The sequence below is a fragment of the Panthera tigris genome, chromosome E3, assembly GCF_018350195.1.
Source record: "Panthera tigris isolate Pti1 chromosome E3, P.tigris_Pti1_mat1.1, whole genome shotgun sequence".
Classification (NCBI taxonomy): Eukaryota; Metazoa; Chordata; class Mammalia; order Carnivora; family Felidae; genus Panthera; species Panthera tigris.
Window position 1 is genome coordinate 39,249,011 of NC_056675.1, and position 20,308 is coordinate 39,269,318.

The window sequence follows — 20,308 nt, forward strand, 5'->3', positions numbered from 1 at the left end:
GGGAGACCCGCGCGAGCCAATCCGGGGGCCGTGGGGCGGGGCCGCGCGGGAAGAGAGGGGAGCTGTCATCCCTGGCTCCCACAGTGGGAAACTGAGGCTCGCAGGGCCCCCCAACACCCAGCTGGCCAAGGTCACGCCCAAGGCAGCGGCGGGGCTGGGCTCGGACGCGTGGCTCGGACCGGGAGCCGGGCTCTGCGTCAACACCGAGAGACGCAACTTTGCTGGCTACAAAACTGAGAAGTGTTCACAGACGGAAATTTGGGCTGCAAAATCAAATATAAATTTGGAAGAAAACAGTCCCATCGCATCACTGCTGACAGTCCCAGGGACACCTTCAGAACTTTCTTCTTTGCTTATGGTTTGGGGGAGGGGGGTTGTAGTTGTTGATGATAATGATGGTGTTGAATTTTTTTGTAGTTGTTAATGATGATGGTGTTATTGTTGGGTTCTTTTAGTTGTGGTAAAATATACATAAAATTTAGCACCTTAACCATTTGAACACATGCCGTGTGCACAGTTCAGTGGTATAAAGTACATCCACATTGTTGTGTTGTGACCAGGCTGTCTTAAAAAAAAAAATCAGAATCATCTTCGTTACCTCAAGGTTGCATACTTTTAAGTAACCTTTTCTGGGGCGCCTGGGCTCAGTCGGTTGGGCTCTGACTTCAGCTCAGGTCACCTCACAGTTCGTGGACCTGAGCCCAGCATCCCTGACAGCTCCAAGCCTGCTTGAGATTCACGCTCTCTTCCTCTCTCTGCCCCTCCCCTGCTTGCTCGCTCTCGCTCGCTCTCAAATATAAACATTAAAAAAAAATGTTTAATTACAATAAATAAATAAAAATAACCTTCTACTTCCAAAAGAAATACGTTTATTTTTTAATAACAATTTAGACAGTACAGAGACTAATTAGATAAATTAATCCATAATCCCACTAACGAGAATTAATTCTTGAATAGCAGTGATAGCTGCTAACGTTGAGCCAGCACTTACTCTTAGTAAAGAATTTTCACGCCTAATCTCTGAACAAGTATCCTTGCTAGTATTGCCCCACTTTTCAGATGAGGAAGCTGAGGCATTCTGAGTTCTGTAACTGGCCCTAGGTCTTGTAGAGCCACAGCCTGAATCTTGACATCCATATCCCAGAGACTATGCGTTAGACCGTCCAGCCTCTACTTGTCCAAACTTTGAGTGTTCTGCACCTTAAAGAACAGTAAAAAAGTAAATCTAAGTCCTACTCCCCAAAAGGGCTTATGCAGGTTTGGCGCTTTTTTCACTTACCGCTGTCTTCATTTCGTATCCTGTGCAGCTCTCCTGCACCTGACTGCCATCTTGCCCACTTCTAAGGACTGCAGAGGACTCCACTGGAGGAAGCCTAGAGTTTACAGACCCTTGTAATGATCAAGTTCCCTCCTGACACCGAAGTGGTTCCCAGACATCTTCCTCGTAGACAAAGCTCTGCACTTAAATTCGAGCACACCTTTATTTCCTTCGGATAAATTCTTAGCAGAAGGAATTGCGGGGTCAAAGTACAGGGATTCCTCTCAGGACTTTTGATACATGCTGCAAACTGCCAGTTGCTTGCCCCGCTCCAGACACTAACCCTCAGTGAACACAAAGACAAGGTCAAAGTAGGTACCAGCTCTTGCCACCAAAGCAAGCCACATTCAATACTTGAGAGCACTGGAAACATTCTGCATCATAACCCTTACTACCTATAAAAATCAGTATATCTGATTTTACCCACAACAGCTCCATGAGCAGTAGGTACTATGACCATTTCTATCTTGTACTTGGGGAAACTGAGGCTTCGGTGCCTTGCCTACTCTCAGCCATAGAGCTACTAGGTCACAGAGCACAGAACTCCAAACCAGTGCTGACCAGCACCACCGCCTTGCTCTTGGCCACTGCACTCAACTGCCTCCCAGAAACCCTTCTTTTGTATTTATTTGAGTCCTCACAAAGTAATAATAACTTATCCTCAGAGAACGCTGACCATTACACGTATGTTACTAAATTCTCATCACAATCCTATGAGATACTCAGTATTTATTACCATCTCACATGTGAAATTTGCCAGACTGTACACTAAATGCAATTGTAAATAAATACAGAGCTTTAGAGTTTAAAGAATACACATCAAGAGCGATCTTTCCCAGAAAGTTACCGACTGATGTGCTCCACCGCGGTAAACGCGGTAAACCAAGAAGACGCGAGATCAGGAAACAGGAAAAAAAACAAAACACACAGGAGGGTGGTGAATGGAAGTCCCAGGATCTGTCCATCCAGCAAGTAAGCACTGAGTCTCCCCTCCATCCCAAGCACTGTGCTAGACATTGACAATTCACCAGTGATTAAAACACAAAAATCTCTGCTCTTGTGACAGTCAGATGCCACTGGGGGCTGGGGGGGTGCGGGGAGGAAGGGCAGGGTAGGAGAGACCATCAAATAAGCAAGTCTTACGACATATTAGAAGATAGCAAGTGCCATAGGGGAGAAAGAAAACCAGTGGGGACTCAGGAGTGCCTGGGGATGGGGTGCAATTTTAAAAGACTAATGAGAAACCCCAGGATAAGAGCAGGGAGGAAGCACATTTACAGTCACAGTACAGACGCACTGCTTCAACCGGCAGTTACCATCCTCTACCTCGGAGGGACCCGGAGAGGAATGGGGGCCTGAGAGAGCTGAATCCTCATCCCTTGTAACAGAAAGGCAATAGACAGTGACTGTACGTGAGGAGTCAAGACATAAAGTACAGGGGTGCCTGGATGGCTCAGTCGGTCGAGCGTCCAACTTTTGATTTCAGCTCAGATCATGATCTCACGGTTCATGAATTCAAGCCCCGCATCGGGCTCTGCTCTGACAGCACAGAGCCTGCTTGGGATTCTATCTCCCTCTCTCTACCCCTTCCCCACTGGTGTGCCCGCGCTCTCACTCTCTCTATCACTCTCAAAATAAATAAACTTAAAAAAAAAAAAAGACAAAGTACAAAACAACGGACATAAACATCAGGAAGAACACTTAAAGAGTAGTGAGCAGGATGTGAGTAAGGAGAGGTGAGGTGAGGCAGGGGCTGCTATTATTACAAGCCTGTTTAGAATTCCCTGGCCTCTTGGGGAACCTGGGTGGCTTGGTCAGTTGAGCATCTGACTCTTGATTTAGGCTCAGGTCATGATCTCAGGGTTGTGGGATCGAGCCCCGAGTCAGGCTCTGTGCCAGACATGGAGCCTGATGCTTGGGATTCTCTCCCAATCTCTCTCTCCATCCCCCCCGTCTCTCCCCGTCCCCCCCCCTCCTTGCCCCTCTCCCCGCCATGTGCACATGCTCGCTCTCTCTCTCTCTCTTTCTCTCTCAAAAATAAATAAACATTAAAAAAAAAAACCAAAAGGAAGTTTCTGGTCTCTTCAACACTGATGCAAATAAAAATTAATAAAATGGATGTATCTTCTCCCTGGAAATTGTAAGCAGCTCTCACTCATGACTGTAAAACTGTGCAAGGATGTTTATAACAGCATAGCTTTAACAAAAAGCAAGAAAAAAAAAAAAAAGGAAAGAAAAGAAAAGAAAAAATAACCAGAACATTCATCAACAAGAGAATGGTAAAACACATTATGGGATATTCATCCTGGAAAATTCGATGCAGCTACGGGAAAGAAGAGAGGGAAGGTCTAAGCGAGAGCCCAAAGGCAGAGAAGCAAGTCACAGAATAGGGACCGAGGTCTTCAACCTTTTTTTTTTTTTAGTTAGAGTCGCTCACACCAAAGCAATTCAAAGAGAAACGGGGAGGGGGGAAAACCTTGAGGGAAAAGTACACGGAGAAGGCCAGAGCCCACCAGAGCAGCAGGTGTAGTAGGCACCCCTGCCGGCCTCAGGGGAAGGGGTGAGAGGAGAGGGGAAAGCAGGGGAGCGGGCTGCAGGGGCAGGGCAGGGAGGAGCAGTCGAAAGAGGAACGAAGGACAGTGCTTAGTTCTCGTGGGGCCTCAGTGGCAGCCAGTGTGCAAGCCAAGGCCAGGCCAGGCCACCCCTCTCTACCCAGGGAGAGGCAGGGCACCCCCTCCATGGGTCAGGTGTGGCTGCCCGTCCCGGGACAGTGGGCAGCAGGGGGGATGGACTCACCTGGCACTACACAGTTCACTGGCACCCCGGCTGGAGGAAGGAGAGGGACAGCCCATGGCTCTCCTCTCTCCCTACCCTGCCCAATGCCTCTGTCCCTGGTGGAAGGGTGACCCGAGGCCAAGAATGCAAGGCCTGGCTTGACATTGTGAGGTCATGTTCCACACAAGGAGGAACGGGGGATGCCCATACCATCCTGGGAGGGGCTGGAAGGCTGCCTTATGTACATGGCCTGGGGCCGGGGGAGCCCCCACTGCAAACCGGGCCCTGTGCCCCCCATGGTCCATGGTATTTCACCCATCTCTCGCTCATTCCTCAAACCGTCATGGCACAAGGGAGAAAACCCTGGTCCAGAGGCTGTGGCACTTGCCACACAGCTCGTGTATTAGTTACCTAGCCCCATGTAACAAATTATCCCGAAGCTCAGAGACATACAACGACAAACCTTTATGATCTCATGGTTTCTGTGGGTGGGGAAGCCAGGAGCAGCTTGGCCGGGTGGTTCTGGCTCAGGGTCTCTCAGGAATGTGCAGTCGAGACGTCAGCAAAGGCTGAGTCATCTGAAGGCTTGACGAGGACAGGCGGGACCACTTCCAAGGTGGCCCATTCACTCAGATATTGGTGGAGGCCTCAGTTCCTCACCATGGTGGCCCCTCCACAGAGCTTTCCCGAGTATCCCTATGCTATGGCAGCCAGCTTTCCCCAGAGTGAATGGCTCCAGAGAAAGAGAGCACACCAGCACAGAATCCACAATGACTTTTACACCCCAATTGCCAAAGGGATCTGCCTCACTTCTCCTACACTCTACTGGTCACACAAAGGCGCCTAGCACCACATGGGGGGAACTCTGCTAGGGTGTGGATCCCCGGAAGTAGGATCGCCGGGGACCATTTTCAACGCCGGGCACCCTAGCTAGCTGAGGGCAGAGCCAGGATTCCAATTCTTCCGGGACGTACGGAGACATGGGGAGAGCCAAGAGGAGAAAGGCACGCCCGGCCTGCACCCCTGGAGATTTCGAGGCAGGCAGGGAAACCAACGAACACACATCCAGTTAGGAAAACAAGGAGACTCTTCAAAGATGAGAATGTGGTTTCCTGCCTCTGCTCGCTGAGTGCCTGGTCACCGTCCCTAAGCTCCCAAGAGGCATCCAGCTGCACGTGGACGGATCAAAGGTGCCAGCGCCAACAATTTCCCAGCCACCTGGGAAAAATGTCTTCCTGTATAAATTGTGCTCCGTGGGTAACATATTTTAACTAGCCCTAGAGACAGGAAACAAAAAAGTTGCATCAAATCTCAGGCAAGTAACCTTCTTTCCCTAAGTCTCAACTTCCCCAGCTGTAAAATGGGCGGACTCCCAAAACTGGCCAGATCCCAAAGACTGAAACCGTCTGGTGTTAAGCACATCGGGAAATGAGCACTTTCATGCACTGATGATAGGAATGTAGTATCTCCTTCAGACCCAGGCAGTAGGGAGGCCTGGCCGAGGCTCTTCTCTCTGGAAGGAACGCTGGACAGAATAGCGGCCCCTCCAAAAACGTCCACATCTTGTTCACCCAACCTGTGAATATGTTGTATTACACAGGGAGAGTTATGCCTGCCAATAAGCTGACCTTAAAAGAGGAAGATTATCCAGGATTACTCAGCTCGGCCCAGTATAATCACAAGAGTCCTTAAAAGATGGAAGAAAAGGAGTCCAGGTTCAGGGGAGACAACACGGAAAACACAACTGGCCCGCACCGGCTTTGCAAAGGCGGGATGCCACGAGACAACCAGGGTAGACGGCATCCGGGAGCTGGACGTAGAAGATTCCCCCAGAACCTCCAGGGACAAGCAGACTCTGCCACCACTTTGATTTTGGCCCACAAGACCTATTCCTGACCCCAACCTCCAGAGCTGCAAAATAAAGGTGTGTTCTTTTGAACCTCTAATTTGTGGTAATTTGTTACAGGGAAAGAAAACTAACACGGGAGGCCCTCCTGTGGCCACACAGAAACCGGGAACCCACGGGGACAAAAGGAGTGCCCACACAGGGTGCGCTTCTGCCTTCTAGATGCACTTGTGCATCTGGGCCCCCAGAATTCCTTGCGCGTCACTCCACGGTCCCTCCTCCTCAGGGCGGCTGGGGTGCTGGGGGAGGAGCCCCACTGGTCCGTGGTGGGATCTGCTTAACGTTACGAAGCATCCATCTTGGAGAACACGGAGCACCTTGCTAAAATAGTGACACATTTCGATGTGTCCCCACCCAGGGAGCTCACCATTTCATGCTGCTTCACTAGAAAATACTGAAGAGCAGAACAGTATCAAAAGTTCAATTCCAGTTCATAAGACAAACCAAGACACAAACGTAGGGACAGGGACAGGATCACGTTGGAAGGATCACACCAAGCTCTTCACGGTGGGAGACTGGGAGGCAGGCAAGGCTCAGAGAGGGCCACCGCTCAGGGCACGGGGCTGCCCCCCACCCCGGAGCTGCCTGCGGACGACAGGGGCACATGGAGGAGGTCCCAGGGTCTAAGCAGAGCCGACCCCCATTCACCCTCCTGGTGCCACACCTCCTCCCGTACCCACCCGCCCCCCCCCCCCCCCCCCGCGACCCGGAGCAGGCTCCGAGCTGGGGCGAAGCTGGGACAGGCAGTGGAGCCTGCCCCCAACTCCCCAACGCCAACGAGGGCGGGGAGAGAAGGGGCGCAGAGGGGGGCGGAGAGGAGCCGTGGGGCAAGGGGGATGCACATGGGCGCGACTGGAAGGAGAAAGAAGGGGAGCGGCGAGGCCGGAAGGTGTGCGAAGAGGTAGCCGGGCAGCTTGGGGCGCAGTGGGGTCCGGGGCTCGTGCGGGCGCCGGGGGCCCTGGCCCCCGGCAACCCCCCGCCCCGTGCCGCGCAGTCCGGGGCTCTCCGCTCCGGGTCGGCCCTTTAACCGGTACTGGGTCAGCGAGCGACGCGCGCCCCGGCTGCTTTGCCGCGACTCTTCCCTCCGCAGAGCAATCCTCATTGGCCCCGGCAGAGGCCCGCCCCTTCTGACACTTCAGAGCCCGCCCCCCCAGGGAGGAGCCCCTCCCACAGCAAGTGAGATTCCTCCCGCCCCCCCGCCCTGTGCGCCGCACCTCTTACAGGAGCAGTAGGTCCGCGTAGGCCCGGCTCCTGGGCCGCAGGCCGCCCCGCGGCGGAGCGGGTCGGACCGGACTCACTGCGCACGCTCTGCGGTTCGCGGCCAGCCCCTGTTCGGGCGCCGTTTCCCCCCACCCTTAAGCCGCTTCTCCGGTCTGGACCACCCAGATCCTCTGCACGAATCAGCGCTGGGACCCTGCGCTCGGAGCCTACGGAGACCGAAGTTTCGGAAGGGACGCCTCGGCGCCTGGACTCGAACCTGTATGCACTCTGAGCAGTCCAGGACCCTCGAGTGGACGCCTCTGTAGTGTTCAGGTGCGGCCGCCAGGCGGCCCTCGCCCCACTCCGCGGACTCACGACGCACCCGCCCCTGCATCGGGTCTCGCCACCACTGGGCCCTCTGTTCCTCCCACTCACGTACAACACAAAGCAAGCCACGAAGGAGGTACGGATGGCGCGCCAGGTCACCTCTCCAAGGACCCCACCTCAATGAAAGCCCCCCCCCTCCCCCGCCCTCCAGCGTCCGGGTCTACACCCACACTAAAACAAGCACGTTTCCACTTCACTTGTCTCCAGCCCCTTTGCCACCCTAGAGCCAGTCCCTCAGGGTCTTCTTGCTGGGGGTCTTACTGAAAATGGCAGCATATCTTCTGTTCAAAACCCAGCAGCCTCAGACTGCAAAGTGGCACGGTGGGCGCCAGGGCTGGAGGAGGGGTGACAAGGGTTAGTAATCTAGTGGGGACAGAGTTGCTCTGACGGGCGACGGAGACGTTTTGGAGGCCACGGTGGTGATGACCACACCCCTTTCTGGCGAGGGTGGCCGACTGTCCCACCCAACACACTAAGCCTCTGCCACTGGATCTCTGTGGGGCGGTTCCCCTGGCCCGGGTGCACGTGCCAACCAGCACCGGCCCCTGCCATCCCTGGTGTCACCCTTGCGGACCAGTAGCGCGGTTAGTCCTTCCCGGATGCTCCGGCCAAGAGTCGGCGTGCTGACAGGTTTAAGTGAGGCCCCCCGAGCTGAGCAGGCCAGGCCAAGTCCTCGCTCCGGCACTCACCAGCTCTCGACCTGGGAGCCCCACTTTCCCCGTCCGAGAATGGGGAGGACCCCTCTGGATGTCTGGCAGAGAACGGGTTAACACTGGCAATGCACATGGAATAAAACCTAGCACCAAATAAGGCAAGTGCCCACTGCTCAGCCTCTAATAGATCTGGGAGCACGGCCTGCTCCCTCCCAGCAGGGTGAGCTCTGAGCTGGGGGAGACCCGCCCTGCCCCTGGATCACTGGCGCAGCCGGCTGGCTGGCGCGGCATGATGCAGGAGCTGGTCGGTCACCTGTTAGGTCTATGATGTCCCTGCTGCCCACAGGCATGTGGCCAGAGACCCAGCCCCTTGGTACACCGAGAGGTGGCTGCTGTCCCAGGCCTTTCCCGAGCCCTGCCTTACGGTGTTGGCTCTTCCCAGACTGTTCACTCAGCCTGGAACACAGCTGGGGCCAGAGGCTGTTTTTGTCACTTTGGGCCTGGACACGCTGTCTGCAGTGGGCTCTGTGGCAGAGGCAAAAGGGATGGTTGCCAAGCCACACGAGATGGTGACCTGGGACGTTTGCCTTGACCTCTTATTCCAAGAACTTCACCCATTCAAAAGGGGGAAGGTGCGGCCCGCCCCAGCACGCAAACGGGGACAAAATCAATCCCAGGGCTGGGGCTACGCCAACCCTGGATGTCTGATTGCCACATCGCGGCTGCCCTCGTGACCTGCAGGGCTCCCCAAAGCCCACTTGCCTCAAAGCGGCCCTATCAGCCCCTGCTCCCAGCGTGGGGGCACTGCTGCCGGGCCTGGGGGACACGGACGGCCGCGGGATGACACTGACGGGCAAATAGTTGCAGGGCTCCGGACACTGGTGATCCCCGAGCTTCCCACCAGCACCAGGCAGGGTCACCCACAGCGGTGCAACCCAGGGGGCACGTGGGATCCCCGGGCCCACCTGGGAGTCAGATGAGGAGAAGGGGATGTTCAGAAAAGGCCCCAAAGGAAGCCGAGCCTTGATTACTCCGAGGGCTCAAAGAAATAGGGCTGCGGGCTGGGCAAGGAGCGGTGGCCAGGGTCACCTCTGGGCCCCTCGGCCACTGCATCCTACACTCAGAGCCAGGCAACCTGGAGTCCTCTTGAAGGCCGAGGAGAAACGGCTCGCAGTGTGCTCAGGCCCAGCACCATGGCCTTGGCCTCTGCTTCACTGGCCCAACTCAAAGGGGCAGAGGGGAGCCCGTGGGCCATCCTCACACAGCCGGCCTGGCCTCCAAATGCCCTGCACGGCCCACCCGAGGCCCCTCCCACATCCAAGTCCTCCCAGCCCCAGCTCCTAATTGTCCCCACAATCAATTCTCCCACTTAAAATCCCAGAAAGCACTGGGGTGCCTGGGTGGCTCAGTCGGTTAAGGGTCCGACTGGATTTCGGCTCAGCTCACAGTTTCACAATTTGCTGGGATCGACCACCAAGTCGGGCCTTTCACTGACAGTGCAGAACCTGCTTAGGATTCTCTATCTCTGCCCCTCCCCTCCTTCAAAATAAAATTTAAAAATCCCAAGAATACCCTTGTCCTCTGTCCCCCGACATGTAAACTTCTGGAGCCCTCCACACTCACCATCCCCAAGCCCGTTCCTGTCCGCTTTCCAACCTGCGACCCAGGACTTTCCCCTCCCGCCCTTCATTTCCAACCAGCACAACTGTGTGTGGGGCTGCAGGCCTCAGACACGACTGTCCAACAGAGAGGGGCCCTGTCACCTTCACTGGGGCCCCCCAAGGCTGGGATCAGCTAGAATCCAGCCGCTCTCCTCCCCACCCCACCCAGAGAGCCACCGAGGGGACGGCGCTCTGCCTTGAAGCAAAACTCAGACACGAGACAAGTCCCTGCGGGGCGAACGTTTATCTAGCTGCCTCCACCTGGCAGGCCTCCACCTAGGGCAGGGCTCCCACTCGCTCCCCGGAGACCAGCTCCTCGACGGCTCAGCCCTGACAGTGTCCAGCTAAGGCTGGTCGTCCCTTCCAGCCGTGGTCCTCAGTCACTGCCTGGCTTCCTCAGCCTGCCACACCAACTCGCCCGAGATGTAGGTGGCCCGCACGTGGAGGGAGTCATCGAGCACCACGAAGTCTGGGTCAGAGGCGGCCGGTGAGACAGAGGCAGGGGTGGGTCCACCACCACCCCACACCCATCCAGAAGCTGGTGGGGAAACTGAAGCCTGGGACACGACCTGGGCACGGCCACCCCACCCCATCAGAGGCTGACCAAGGCCCTGGAACCCATGTTCCTGGAAGCAGGGCACACGGGACAAAGACCCCAGCTGTCCCTCACCTGACCCGACAGGAAGAGGAACCCGGGCTGAGGTTGGTGGCCAGGTAAGGCCACCTGGGCGCAGGGAAGATCCCACCTGCCCTGGCACTGTCCCGAGTCCCCGAGCCCTCCCGAGTCTTCACCCGCCCGGGTGCCCACGTCGGGCCCTGACCTGCATCAGCCCCGAAGTCCAGGGTCCCCTTGTGTTTCTCCAGCCCCAGCAGCTGTGCGGGGTGCAGGGACGCAGCCTCCAGGGCCAGCTCCACACTGCAGCCTGCTCAGGGGACACAACCGGGCAGTCACCCCCCATCCCCAGCTGGTTCCATGGGCAGCCTCTCCCCCAGCCCCAAAGCTCCAAGTCCCAGAGAAATCCCAGGTCTCTGCAGCAGGCTGACAAAGCCCCGCCTTCCCCCTCATCTGAGGACACTGCCAGGTACCCTTTTCCTGGTCACTCACCCATCCCAGCTCTGCAGGGCTCCCCGCCTCACTGACAAATGCCCTGGACCCAAATGGCTGCAGGCCCCTCCTCCTTCCGGGTCCCGGGAAGAGCCCCCCAAAAAGCAGCAGTAGCCTGGGCATCAACGAGGCCACCTGGTCTTGGCTTTCCGTCCCTGCTCCCTCTCAAGAAGCCACACACGACCAAATCCTTTTTCTTCTGTTCCCTACCTCACCACCCCTCCCCCCAACAGCCAGCCTACAGCCATTTCCTGCCTCCTGGCCTGTCTCCCTGCTGCTCTAAACAGCATGTTGAAGCCGGGCACCCCCAGGTGACACCCCAGCCCCGGGCACTGCCAAGAATCCCGCAGGGCCCGGCCAACCACAGCCTCTGCCAAATACCCCTCCCTGCCCCCCCCCCCCGGACACGCCTACCCCCTCAACAAGCCCAAAGCGCTGCTCTGACCGCCCCCCTCCCCTCCCTAAAGCTCCGTACCCACGGAGTCCTGCGAATCCACAGGCCCCAGGCCGAGGGCCTTCCCGTGGGTACGGTGAGCACCCTTTTCTCGGTGCCGTGGCCTCACTGCCTATCACCCTGGGTCCCAGCCACATGCTGGCTCCTCGCTCTCCGAACCTGCCCCTGAGCTGCTGCAGGGGGCCTCAGCGTGTTCCTGGTGCTCCACTCCTAGGAATCCCATCCCACAAGGGGTGTCGCTGCAAGAGCCCAGGGGTCTCCGTGCTTCCCTCCAACCTGTCCCCCCCCCCCCCCGACACATATGTGCACATGCGCGTGCGCCCACACACACACGCGCGTGCGCACACACCTGCCCCCTCCAGCCTCACCAACCTGTAGCCTGCAGGAAATGCCGGACGCAGACATCCATCGGGGCTATGCTGCCGCTCAGTGTCTTGGTGCCTTGAGAGTGAGAGAGCAGGTTCTGGGGGGACCAGGGGCTACTGGCACATGGGGGGTGGGCGGCCCACAGGCCGGCGGGGAACGCGCAGATGTCTGCGTCCCACAAGAGAGGCCAAAGGGCCGTTGTCGAGGAGTCAGCGGGACGAGAGGGTCACTCACCGGCCACATAGGCTGTCAGCCCGTCCACCTCCACCTCCTGCTGCCCCAGCGTGTGACGCCCATTGCCCAAACCCAGGGCGGGAACGGCGTCGGTGACTAACACCAGCCCTGCGGAAGGAAGGGGACTCAGGAGCTGCCCGGCCGAGTCCTCCCACCGGGCCCCGCCCCGCCCCGCCACTCACCCTGGGGATGGGCCCGGTGGGCGATGCGCAGGGCGGCCGGGTTGGTGTGCGTTCCATCCGCGATCATCCCGTAGAAGATGTGGCGGCCGGGAGGCAGCCGGTCACTGGTCAGGAGCCCCACGATACCAGGGTCACGGTGGTGGAACTGGACAGAGATGGGAGGGCAGCTGAGCGACGGCAGGAGCCCTTGCGCCTACCCGCCCAGGGAGTTGCGGTGGGGGGCACGGGGCACTCACAGGCAGCATGGCGTTGAAGAGGTGGGTGATGAAGGTGGCTCCACTCTGCACGGCTTCCTCCGCGGCCTGCAGGTCGGCCACCGAGTGTCCTGCATAGGGGACCTGGACTCAAAGTGTGCACCCAGCCCAGGACCCCACGTGGGCCCAACCCTGGAGGTGGCAGTCCTCACCTAGGGACACACAGATGCCACGGGCTGTCAGCGCCTGGATCACCTCATGGCTTCGGCCCAGCTCAGGGGCCAACGTCACAATGCGGACGTTGTCCAGGGGCCCGTAGGTGGCCAGCACATCGTGGAAGGCGTTGGCCTCAAAGGAGCGCAGGTGGGCTTCGGGGTGTGCACCTCGCTTCTCCCGGCTGATGAACGGGCCCTCCAGGTGCACCCCTGGGAGAAGAGGAGTGGACAGCTCCAACGGGCCTCTGGCCCTGCAGCCCCCGCCCTGGCCCGTCACCTGCCCGACCTCCCTCCCCAGTCGGGCCTCTGGAGGGGGAAGGGCTGCCAACAGGTCCCCAAGGAGCCTCCCGGGGTGGGGGCAGGGAGAGGGGTCAGCCACTCACCGAGGACCCCTGCCCCATGGGGACCACCACTCTTCACAGGGATCTGAGGAAGGACCTGGGGGGAACCAGCTGTTAAAGCCCTGCCCCCTACGGCCCAATGCCCAGAGATCACAGCCCAGCCGAGGTCAGAGGTCAGAGGTCAGAGCCCAGCCCCCGATGGCCTTCCGTCAGATAGCAGAAGGTAGTCGAAGGCCCCCAACCAGAGTCAGGGAAGGCACAGCGCTAAGAACCATCAGGACGCGGAGGAACACGCAGGGGCGGAAGGCCAGCTGCCAGCAAGGAACAGGAATGGACAAAAGGGACCTGACCTGGCCCTGCAACGTGGCCAAAGGGTCTGGACCCAGCCAGACAGGGGAGCGGGCCCGGCCTCCTGAGCTGCAGGACCGCACACACGGCCAGGGTCAAGAGGAGGCGTGCAGTCCAGGCAGCGCGAGCACAGAAGCGGGGGTTCGGGGGCCAGAGAGGTCGGTGCACGCGGGGCTGGGGGCTCAGGCGTCAAGGGCACAGCCACACGGTGCCTGAGCCGAACACAGGTACTCACATGACCCGTCTTGGAGGTGGGGCGAGCTGCCAGAGAAACCTGCCGCCCGCCGAAGGGCCCTGGGGCACCCTCACCCCAAACCAGATACAGCGATGCGTAAAGAGGCTGAAACCCTGGGAGCCTGATGGGCCGACCCTGGGCAGGTGTGGGCAGGGGCACGTGGGGGAGACACCGAGGAAACAGGCAGCGCCTTGAGAAGTGGGGTCGGGGGCGGGGGGAACCACAGACACCATTAAAGAGCAGCTGGGCCCGTGAATGTGCCCTGCAAGCAAACCAGAAGGGCTCCAGGCGAGAGGCGGGTGGAGGCACACCCCCTGCGATTAGGTTAACACTCTCAGCACGGAGCCAGTGAGGCTGTCCCCTCGGCCCAGGGACCTCAACTAAGGGCGCCCCCAGGAGCCCGCCCCAGTCTCGGGGCTCCCAGCAGCCTGCTGGCGCCTGATCTCAAACACAGCCGACGGCCAAGGCTCAGTGGCAGCTCGGGGAAACCTTGGGGAGACAGAGGACGGACAGGGCAGGGCCGGCAGGAACGGGAAGACACGTGAGGAGAGGTCCTGCACCCGTGAAACAAGAAGACGGTGTCAGAAAAAAACACTGAGAGAGAAAGCGAGCTCTTCCAATTAAAAGTATGTGAGGGACGCCTGGGTGGCTCGGTCGGTTAAGCATCCAAGCCTTGATTTCGGCTCAGGTCGTGATCTCGCAGGTCATGAGATCAAGCCCCACACGGGGCTCTGCGCTCACAGGGCAGGATTCTCTCTCTGCCTCTCCCTTGCTCACACTTGCTCTCTCTCTCTCTCAAAATAAGTAAACAAATACTTAAATAAGAAATAAAATTAAAAAATACAACTTGAGCAATAAAGCAAAAAAAAAAACCAAAAAAACCCAAAAAACCCCAAGTCAAGAACCGGAACATAGAAACACAGGAAACATTCAGGAAGCAGAGTCGCAGAAAGAACCAGAGACGCCATCCAGGAAGCCCAACCATGGAATGATGACTCCCAGGAAAGACGACAGAGAAACGAGGGAGAAAAATCACACACGCGCTGTGTTCAAGGAAAGCAAACAAAACCAAAAACCAAACTTCAGACCGACAGGGTGTGCCAACGGCCAGCACAATAGACAAATTCCCCACAGGCCCCACACGTGTCACCCTCAGACTTCAGAACCCAAGGCCAAAGGGAAGATTCCACGAGCTTCCAGAGGGAAGAAATAAGTCATGCACAAAGTATCAGAGGTCAGGTGGCTTCCGACTTCTCACCAGCAACCCTGGAAATGAAAAAACGATACAGCAACGCCTTTAAGAATTCTAGAGGAAAGTCACTTCTAACCTACACCCAATCAAGAGAATAAAAACCTCGTTAGACCTTCGAGATCTTGAAAACTTTGCTCTCTGCGCCCCCGTCTCTAGCAGAAGCTGGTGGATATGCTCCAAAACAAAGGCAAAAACCAGCAAAGACAAAGGCACTGGAGAGGGGATAGGGGCCCAGCAGAAAGACGCCAGGGGACCCCCCCAGGTGACGGGAAGGAGCTCCCAGGACAGCTCGGTCCAGTGAGGCCGGCAGCCAGGGCCGCGGAACAGGTCCCTAAAGCTGCCGAGGGAAAACGACGTTGATAGAGCGCTGGGCGCACCCACACGTCCCACAAGAAGAGTGAGAAACGGGCAGAGGCGGGGAGTGGAGTCGCCAGCTGAGAGAACAAACAAGGAGTCCCAAAGACACAGGGCAGACGGGTAAGAAAACGGGTCAGCACCGAGTCCTTCGCCCAGTCCCACCGGCGGGTCTCCCCAAGTCGGCAGGCTGCTACCCGGGGAGGGCGGGGGGCCGGAAACCCACGAAGAGGAGTCAAGCCTCAGCTCCGCTGGTGGGAAGCAGACACCCCTGTTCACTGCCCTAAACCGGCTTGGAGCTTAGACAGGTGAGAGCAAATTCCAAGGACCGGCTGAGCTGAAGGTGACCGTCTCCAGGTGGGAGCTGGTGGGGGCAAAGGGCTGCTGTTTCTCCTAACAAGCCAGGAGATTTCGTGTAAGTTCGCTAAAAATTAAAAGCAAAACAAACCAAAAGGGGCGCCTGGATGGCGCAGTCGGTTAAGCGTCCAACTTCAGCTCAAGTCATGGTCTTACAGCTTGTGAGTTCGAGCCCCACATCGGCCACTGTGCTGAGGATGAGGACCCTGCTTGCAACTCTCTCTCTCCGCCCCCCCCACCCCGATCCTCCCCTGCACTCTCTTTCAAAATAAATAAATAAACTTAAAAAAAAAAAGGTAACGGCTGAATTTTTCGGGAATAGATTTTTTGCTCGCGAACACACCCTCTCGACCCTCGCCCTCAGCCCATCTGTGGAGGACAGGCCCACGTTCCACCAAGCGACCCCGTCGTGACCAGTGTCAGGTCCCGTCCTGAAGCTCTCTCCAAGTCTTCCAAGAGAGCTCGGTGCCAGACACGGGGCTACGGTCAGACGGCCGGGGAGGGGATACCCCAGCCCACGGGGCAGATGAACTTGTGGGTGAATCTCCGGATCCCGTCTTTCCGGGGAGCCCGCCTTGTGACACGTTCTACGGGGTTCTGCACGCGGTCGGCACTGGGACTCCCGCACAGGGAGAGGGGCCCCTCTCGATGCCGTGCCCGCCACTGGCTGTTGTCCCCACCCAGTCTCACAGGTGCCACTCTCACGCGGATGCCTCCGGGAAGGTACGCGGCCCAAGTCCAGGTCTCATGTTCTGAGCCCGAGGTAAGGTCTGAACCCGACGCACGGGGTTCACTTTGTACTTCGAAACAAAACTGAGTTTTACGGGGGAGAGACAGAGAGCGCTAAGTAGGGAGAAGGCAATGAACGACAGCACGGACGGCAAGAGAATGGGAAAGGTCAAAGTGCAGAGGGCATGGTGAAAGCCTGGCTGCCGCCTGAGGAGGTAGCAGGTCTTGGCTAAGCACACGATGGACCAGAAGCCGAGAACACTCCAGCCAGAGCTTCCTCCTGGGAGAGTATGAAAGGGTAAGACTGAAAGAGGCCCCCAAAAAGAGCAGGTGGTCTCAATGGGCCAGAACACGATGATAAGGGATCCGGGCAACTTCTGACAGAGCAGCAATCCAGTTCTGCCCAGTGTGAGCCAGCCCTGGAAGAAGGTGGGTGGACGGGAATCGGGGAGATACCTAAGCGAACAGCCCCGTGGCGCCTGAGATGACACTGGATTAAATTTTCACATTCACGGCCTCCGCGATTTTACTTTCTGCTGTCCAACGCCTTCATCCTGCGAGTGTTTGTGGAGACTGACAAGTGTCAGCAGGAAGCCATAAACCAGAGGGGTGCCTGGGGGGCTCGGTGGGTTAGGCATCCGGCTCTTGCTTCCAGCTCAGGTCATGATCTCATGGCTTGTGAGGCTGACCCCCACGTCGGGCTCTTGCCGATAGCACGGAGCCTGCTTGGGATCCTCTCTCTCTCCCTGCCCCTCCCCGGCTTGTGCACCCACGTTCTCCCTAAATAAGTAAACACACATTAAAGGAAGAAAAGAAAACATAAGCCAGAAATCCTAGTGACCAGAAACTCCCTGTCCTAAAAAAAGAGGTCTCACGACCTGTATCACGATGGTCAAATGTGCTGTCGAAGCCACGGGCACAGCAGAGTCACAGCTCCAAAGAGCAGGCAACAGAGACAACAAGATAAAACAGGGCAGAAGGCCTGGGAACAGGAGAGAGAATGGCCCAGAACGGCTGGACCATACGTGGGGAGAGGGCCGAGGCTGGGGCGGCTAGGGAGGGACTGCTCAGAAGGGTAAAAAGGGGGTGGGGACGCCTGGGTGTCTCAGTCAGTTAAGCGTCCAACTTCGGCTCAGGTCACCATCTCACGGTTCATGGGTTTGAGTGGTTAGAGCCCCGCGTCGGGCTCTGTGCTGACAAGTGCTTCGGATTCTGTGTCTCCCTCTCTCTCCGCCCCCTTCCTGCTCACGCTCTGCCTCTCTCTCTCTCAAAAATAAACATTTAAAAAAAAAAAAAAAAAAGAAAGATAAAAGGTGCGGGGCTGAGTGATGTGCTATGCCCTGTTCCCTGGGAAGGCCGCTGCGGCAGGACTCGGAGCAGGTCCGGCAGTCGGGAGACTAGGCAACAGTCAGGAAGCCTCACTGGTAGGTCCTGGGAAGGGGGAGGACAGTAAGGCGGGCGCGTTCCCAGATTCCAGGCAAGAGAAATCAGGGATTGATGACCAAGAGAAAAAACACAGAACCAGGTGGCTTGAAGTAGGAAGTTTTTAACCTCTGACTTTGTGATGGGAGGCCTGGGGGAAATTTCCAGAAAGATGTCCACACATGACAGCATATCAAGTTTTTAAGAGGTACTGCACAGAGCGCTGCCTGCCCCACAACCCCAGGAGACGGACGTGGTGCTCATTCCCAACTTGGATTTGAGAAAATGGAGGCTCAGAAAAAAGTAAGGATGGTCTCGTGTCCCCCAGATGACAGATGAACTTAGGGGGCCAGGACCCAATCCCAAGCCCACACTCAAACTCCCGCAACACGCAACTCCAACTGTGCGCCCACACACCCAGGAGGGACCTCCCCACCCATGACCGGCAACATGACCCATAATTGCAAAAAAAGCCCTGTACTGGAGAAAACAGCAACGTTGGGGGGGGGGGGGGGGTTAAAGGGTAACTGCTGCCCTTCCCCAACTCGACTCGGGTAAGGGGACGTCCACGCTTTTCAAAACCCACTAAGCATCAAGTGGTAAAGAGGCATGATGAATACCACCTGCTTTCCGGCGGTTACCATGTAAAGTCACCGCCCCAAAGAAACCCAACAAGATGCTGGGGTGAAGAATAAAACCGGAGAGCCCACCTGGGTGAAAATGTCTATAGGGCCATGCAGAGAAGAGAGGAAGTGGAAGGGTGTGTGGGGGCCACAAGGGCAGCAGCGGGGACGGAAGGGGGCGGCAGGGGCAGACAATGAGCTTCTTTCTGGAAAGCACATTCAGTGGAGTCACACAGCACAGACAAGTTAGGGGGGATGAACCTGAGGAGATGGTACAAATGTGGCAATCCAGAAAGTCCCAGCAATCGGTTTCTGGAGCCAGGAGGTGGCCAGGGTGTGAGGCGGAGAGGACTTCTAGCCCCGAAGACACCGCAACAATAAACATGAAAGCCTGTGGGAAGGGCTGCAGAGGCAGTGACCCCCTGCGGGTGGGGGAACACCAAAGGAGAGCCTAGGGGCAGGACCCCGGACCCCAGACCCCAGGCCCCAGGGGGTGGGGGAGGCTAAAGGGTGAGGCCAGACCCAAGTGCCAAGGGGTTTGTGGCAGGAAAAGTTTGAAAATTAAAGGGGTGCTACTGTTGAAGCCCCCTTCCCTTGAGACCGGAAGCCTGACCTCACCTTGTGATAAACCTCCGGTGGTGAGGTGACCAAAGTGGGGCAGAAGGAGGTGACTCCATGCGACAATATCCTCTGGGCCACCAGGGCGACCCCCGAACCCACGTCCTCCGTGGCCTGAGAGAAGTCAACGCCAAATCCACCTACGGCCACAAAGAGGAAGGTTGCACGGTGCCCGGACCACCTTCTCCGGGTCCCTGTCCTCTAAGCCCTAGACCGCACCGTTGATCTGCACATCGATGAAGCCAGGCGCCAGGATGCAGCCCCCGCAGTCCCGCTGCTCATCCGCCATTCGCCGCTCCTCGAAGAACAGCTTCTCCGGGTCCAGAATGCGGCCTCCGCGCACCCACAGATCCTCCCTGCGGCCAGAGCCGGACAGAAGCTAGGACGGCCGGTCCCTGGGCCCACCAGAGCAGTGCCTGAGCCCGCATCCCGACCCCGCACCCCGCTCGGCTCCGGGCCCCACTCCAGCACCGCGCGACCCCGCACCCCGCGCCCCCACTTCAGCAGCTCCCGCACCCTGTGCCCCACCCGGCCCCGGGCCCCACTCCGGCAGCTCCCGATCCCCCGGCCCCGCGCCCCACCCGGTCCCGACGCCCACTCCAGCACCTCGAACCCCGCGCCCCGCCGGCCCCGGGCCCCACTCCAGCAGTGCCCGGCCCCGCGCCCTGCGACCCATCCCAGCAGCTCCCGCTCCCGCATCCCGCGCCCCACTCCAGCACCTCCCGACCCGGCATCCCGCGTCCCACTCCACAACTGCCCGGCCCCGCACCCCGCCGGCCCCGCACCCCGTCCAGCAGCTCCCGCACCCCGCGCCCCACCCGGCCCCCGGGCCCCAATCCAGCAGCTCGCGACTCCGCATCCCGCGCCCCACCAGCCCTGGGCCCCACTCCAGCAGTGCCCGGCCTCGAGTCCTGCGCCCCATCCCAGCGGCTCCCGATCCCGCGCCCCACCGGCCCCACGCTCCACTCCAGCAGCGCCCGGCCCGCACCCCATCTAGCAGCTCCCGTCCCCGCACCCCACCCGGCCCCGGGCCCCAACCCAGCCGCTGCCAGCTCCGCACCCCGCGCCCCGCCCGGCTCCCGGGCCCACCCCCGCAGCGCCTGACCCCGCACCCCACCTGAGCAGCGCCCGCCCTCGCAGGATGCGGCAGTTGGTGAACTGGAGCACCGGGGCCCGCCCCTCGCCCTGTGCGTCGCGCATCGTGAGCCACCGGAGCCCCGCCGAGCGGGCGCCGCCCGGAGCCCCGCCGCCGAAGGCCGCTCTCCCGCTCTCCGCGCACTCGGCCGACTGCGGCCCGCCGGGCTCCGGCCGCACCCACGTGACCCTCAGCTGACTGAGGCGTGCCACGTGACCGGCCGGCCCACGTGATCAGGGCGCCC

General features: G+C 58.6%; 2 protein-coding genes across 7 annotated transcripts in view; both read right to left on the bottom strand.

Moving 5' to 3' along the window:
* PDPK1 (3-phosphoinositide dependent protein kinase 1) overlaps positions 1-4,203 on the bottom strand; it is a 74,870-nt gene extending 70,667 nt beyond the window's left edge. The window contains exon 1 of one of the 3 annotated variants that reach the window (XM_042971663.1): positions 4,115-4,203. The gene's annotated coding sequence lies outside the window, so the exon portion shown is untranslated. The remainder of the gene's footprint in view (positions 1-4,114) is intronic. The other 2 variants (XM_042971664.1, XM_042971662.1) reach the window with 2 other exon arrangements.
* On the bottom strand, positions 853-20,240 carry AMDHD2 (amidohydrolase domain containing 2). 4 transcript variants are annotated; one of them, XR_006212447.1, is made up of 13 exons: positions 20,047-20,240; positions 19,149-19,285; positions 18,930-19,069; positions 13,034-13,088; positions 12,648-12,860; positions 12,478-12,566; positions 12,242-12,386; positions 12,060-12,167; positions 11,832-11,900; positions 10,722-10,823; positions 4,115-5,370; positions 1,280-1,373; positions 853-1,200 (listed from the first exon to the last, which is right to left on the bottom strand). XR_006212447.1 is itself a non-coding variant. In XM_042971666.1 (11 exons), the coding sequence occupies exons 1-11, from the start codon at positions 20,127-20,129 to the stop codon at positions 10,281-10,283; spliced, it is 1,230 nt and encodes a 409-aa protein (XP_042827600.1). In that variant the 5' UTR covers positions 20,130-20,240; the 3' UTR covers positions 10,126-10,280. The 4 variants fall into 4 exon arrangements, 1 of the variants encoding a protein (XP_042827600.1); XR_006212448.1 differs by lacking the exon at positions 1,280-1,373 and having other exon boundaries at positions 4,557-5,370; XR_006212446.1 differs by lacking the exon at positions 1,280-1,373.
* Positions 20,241-20,308: the final 68 nt, after the last annotated feature.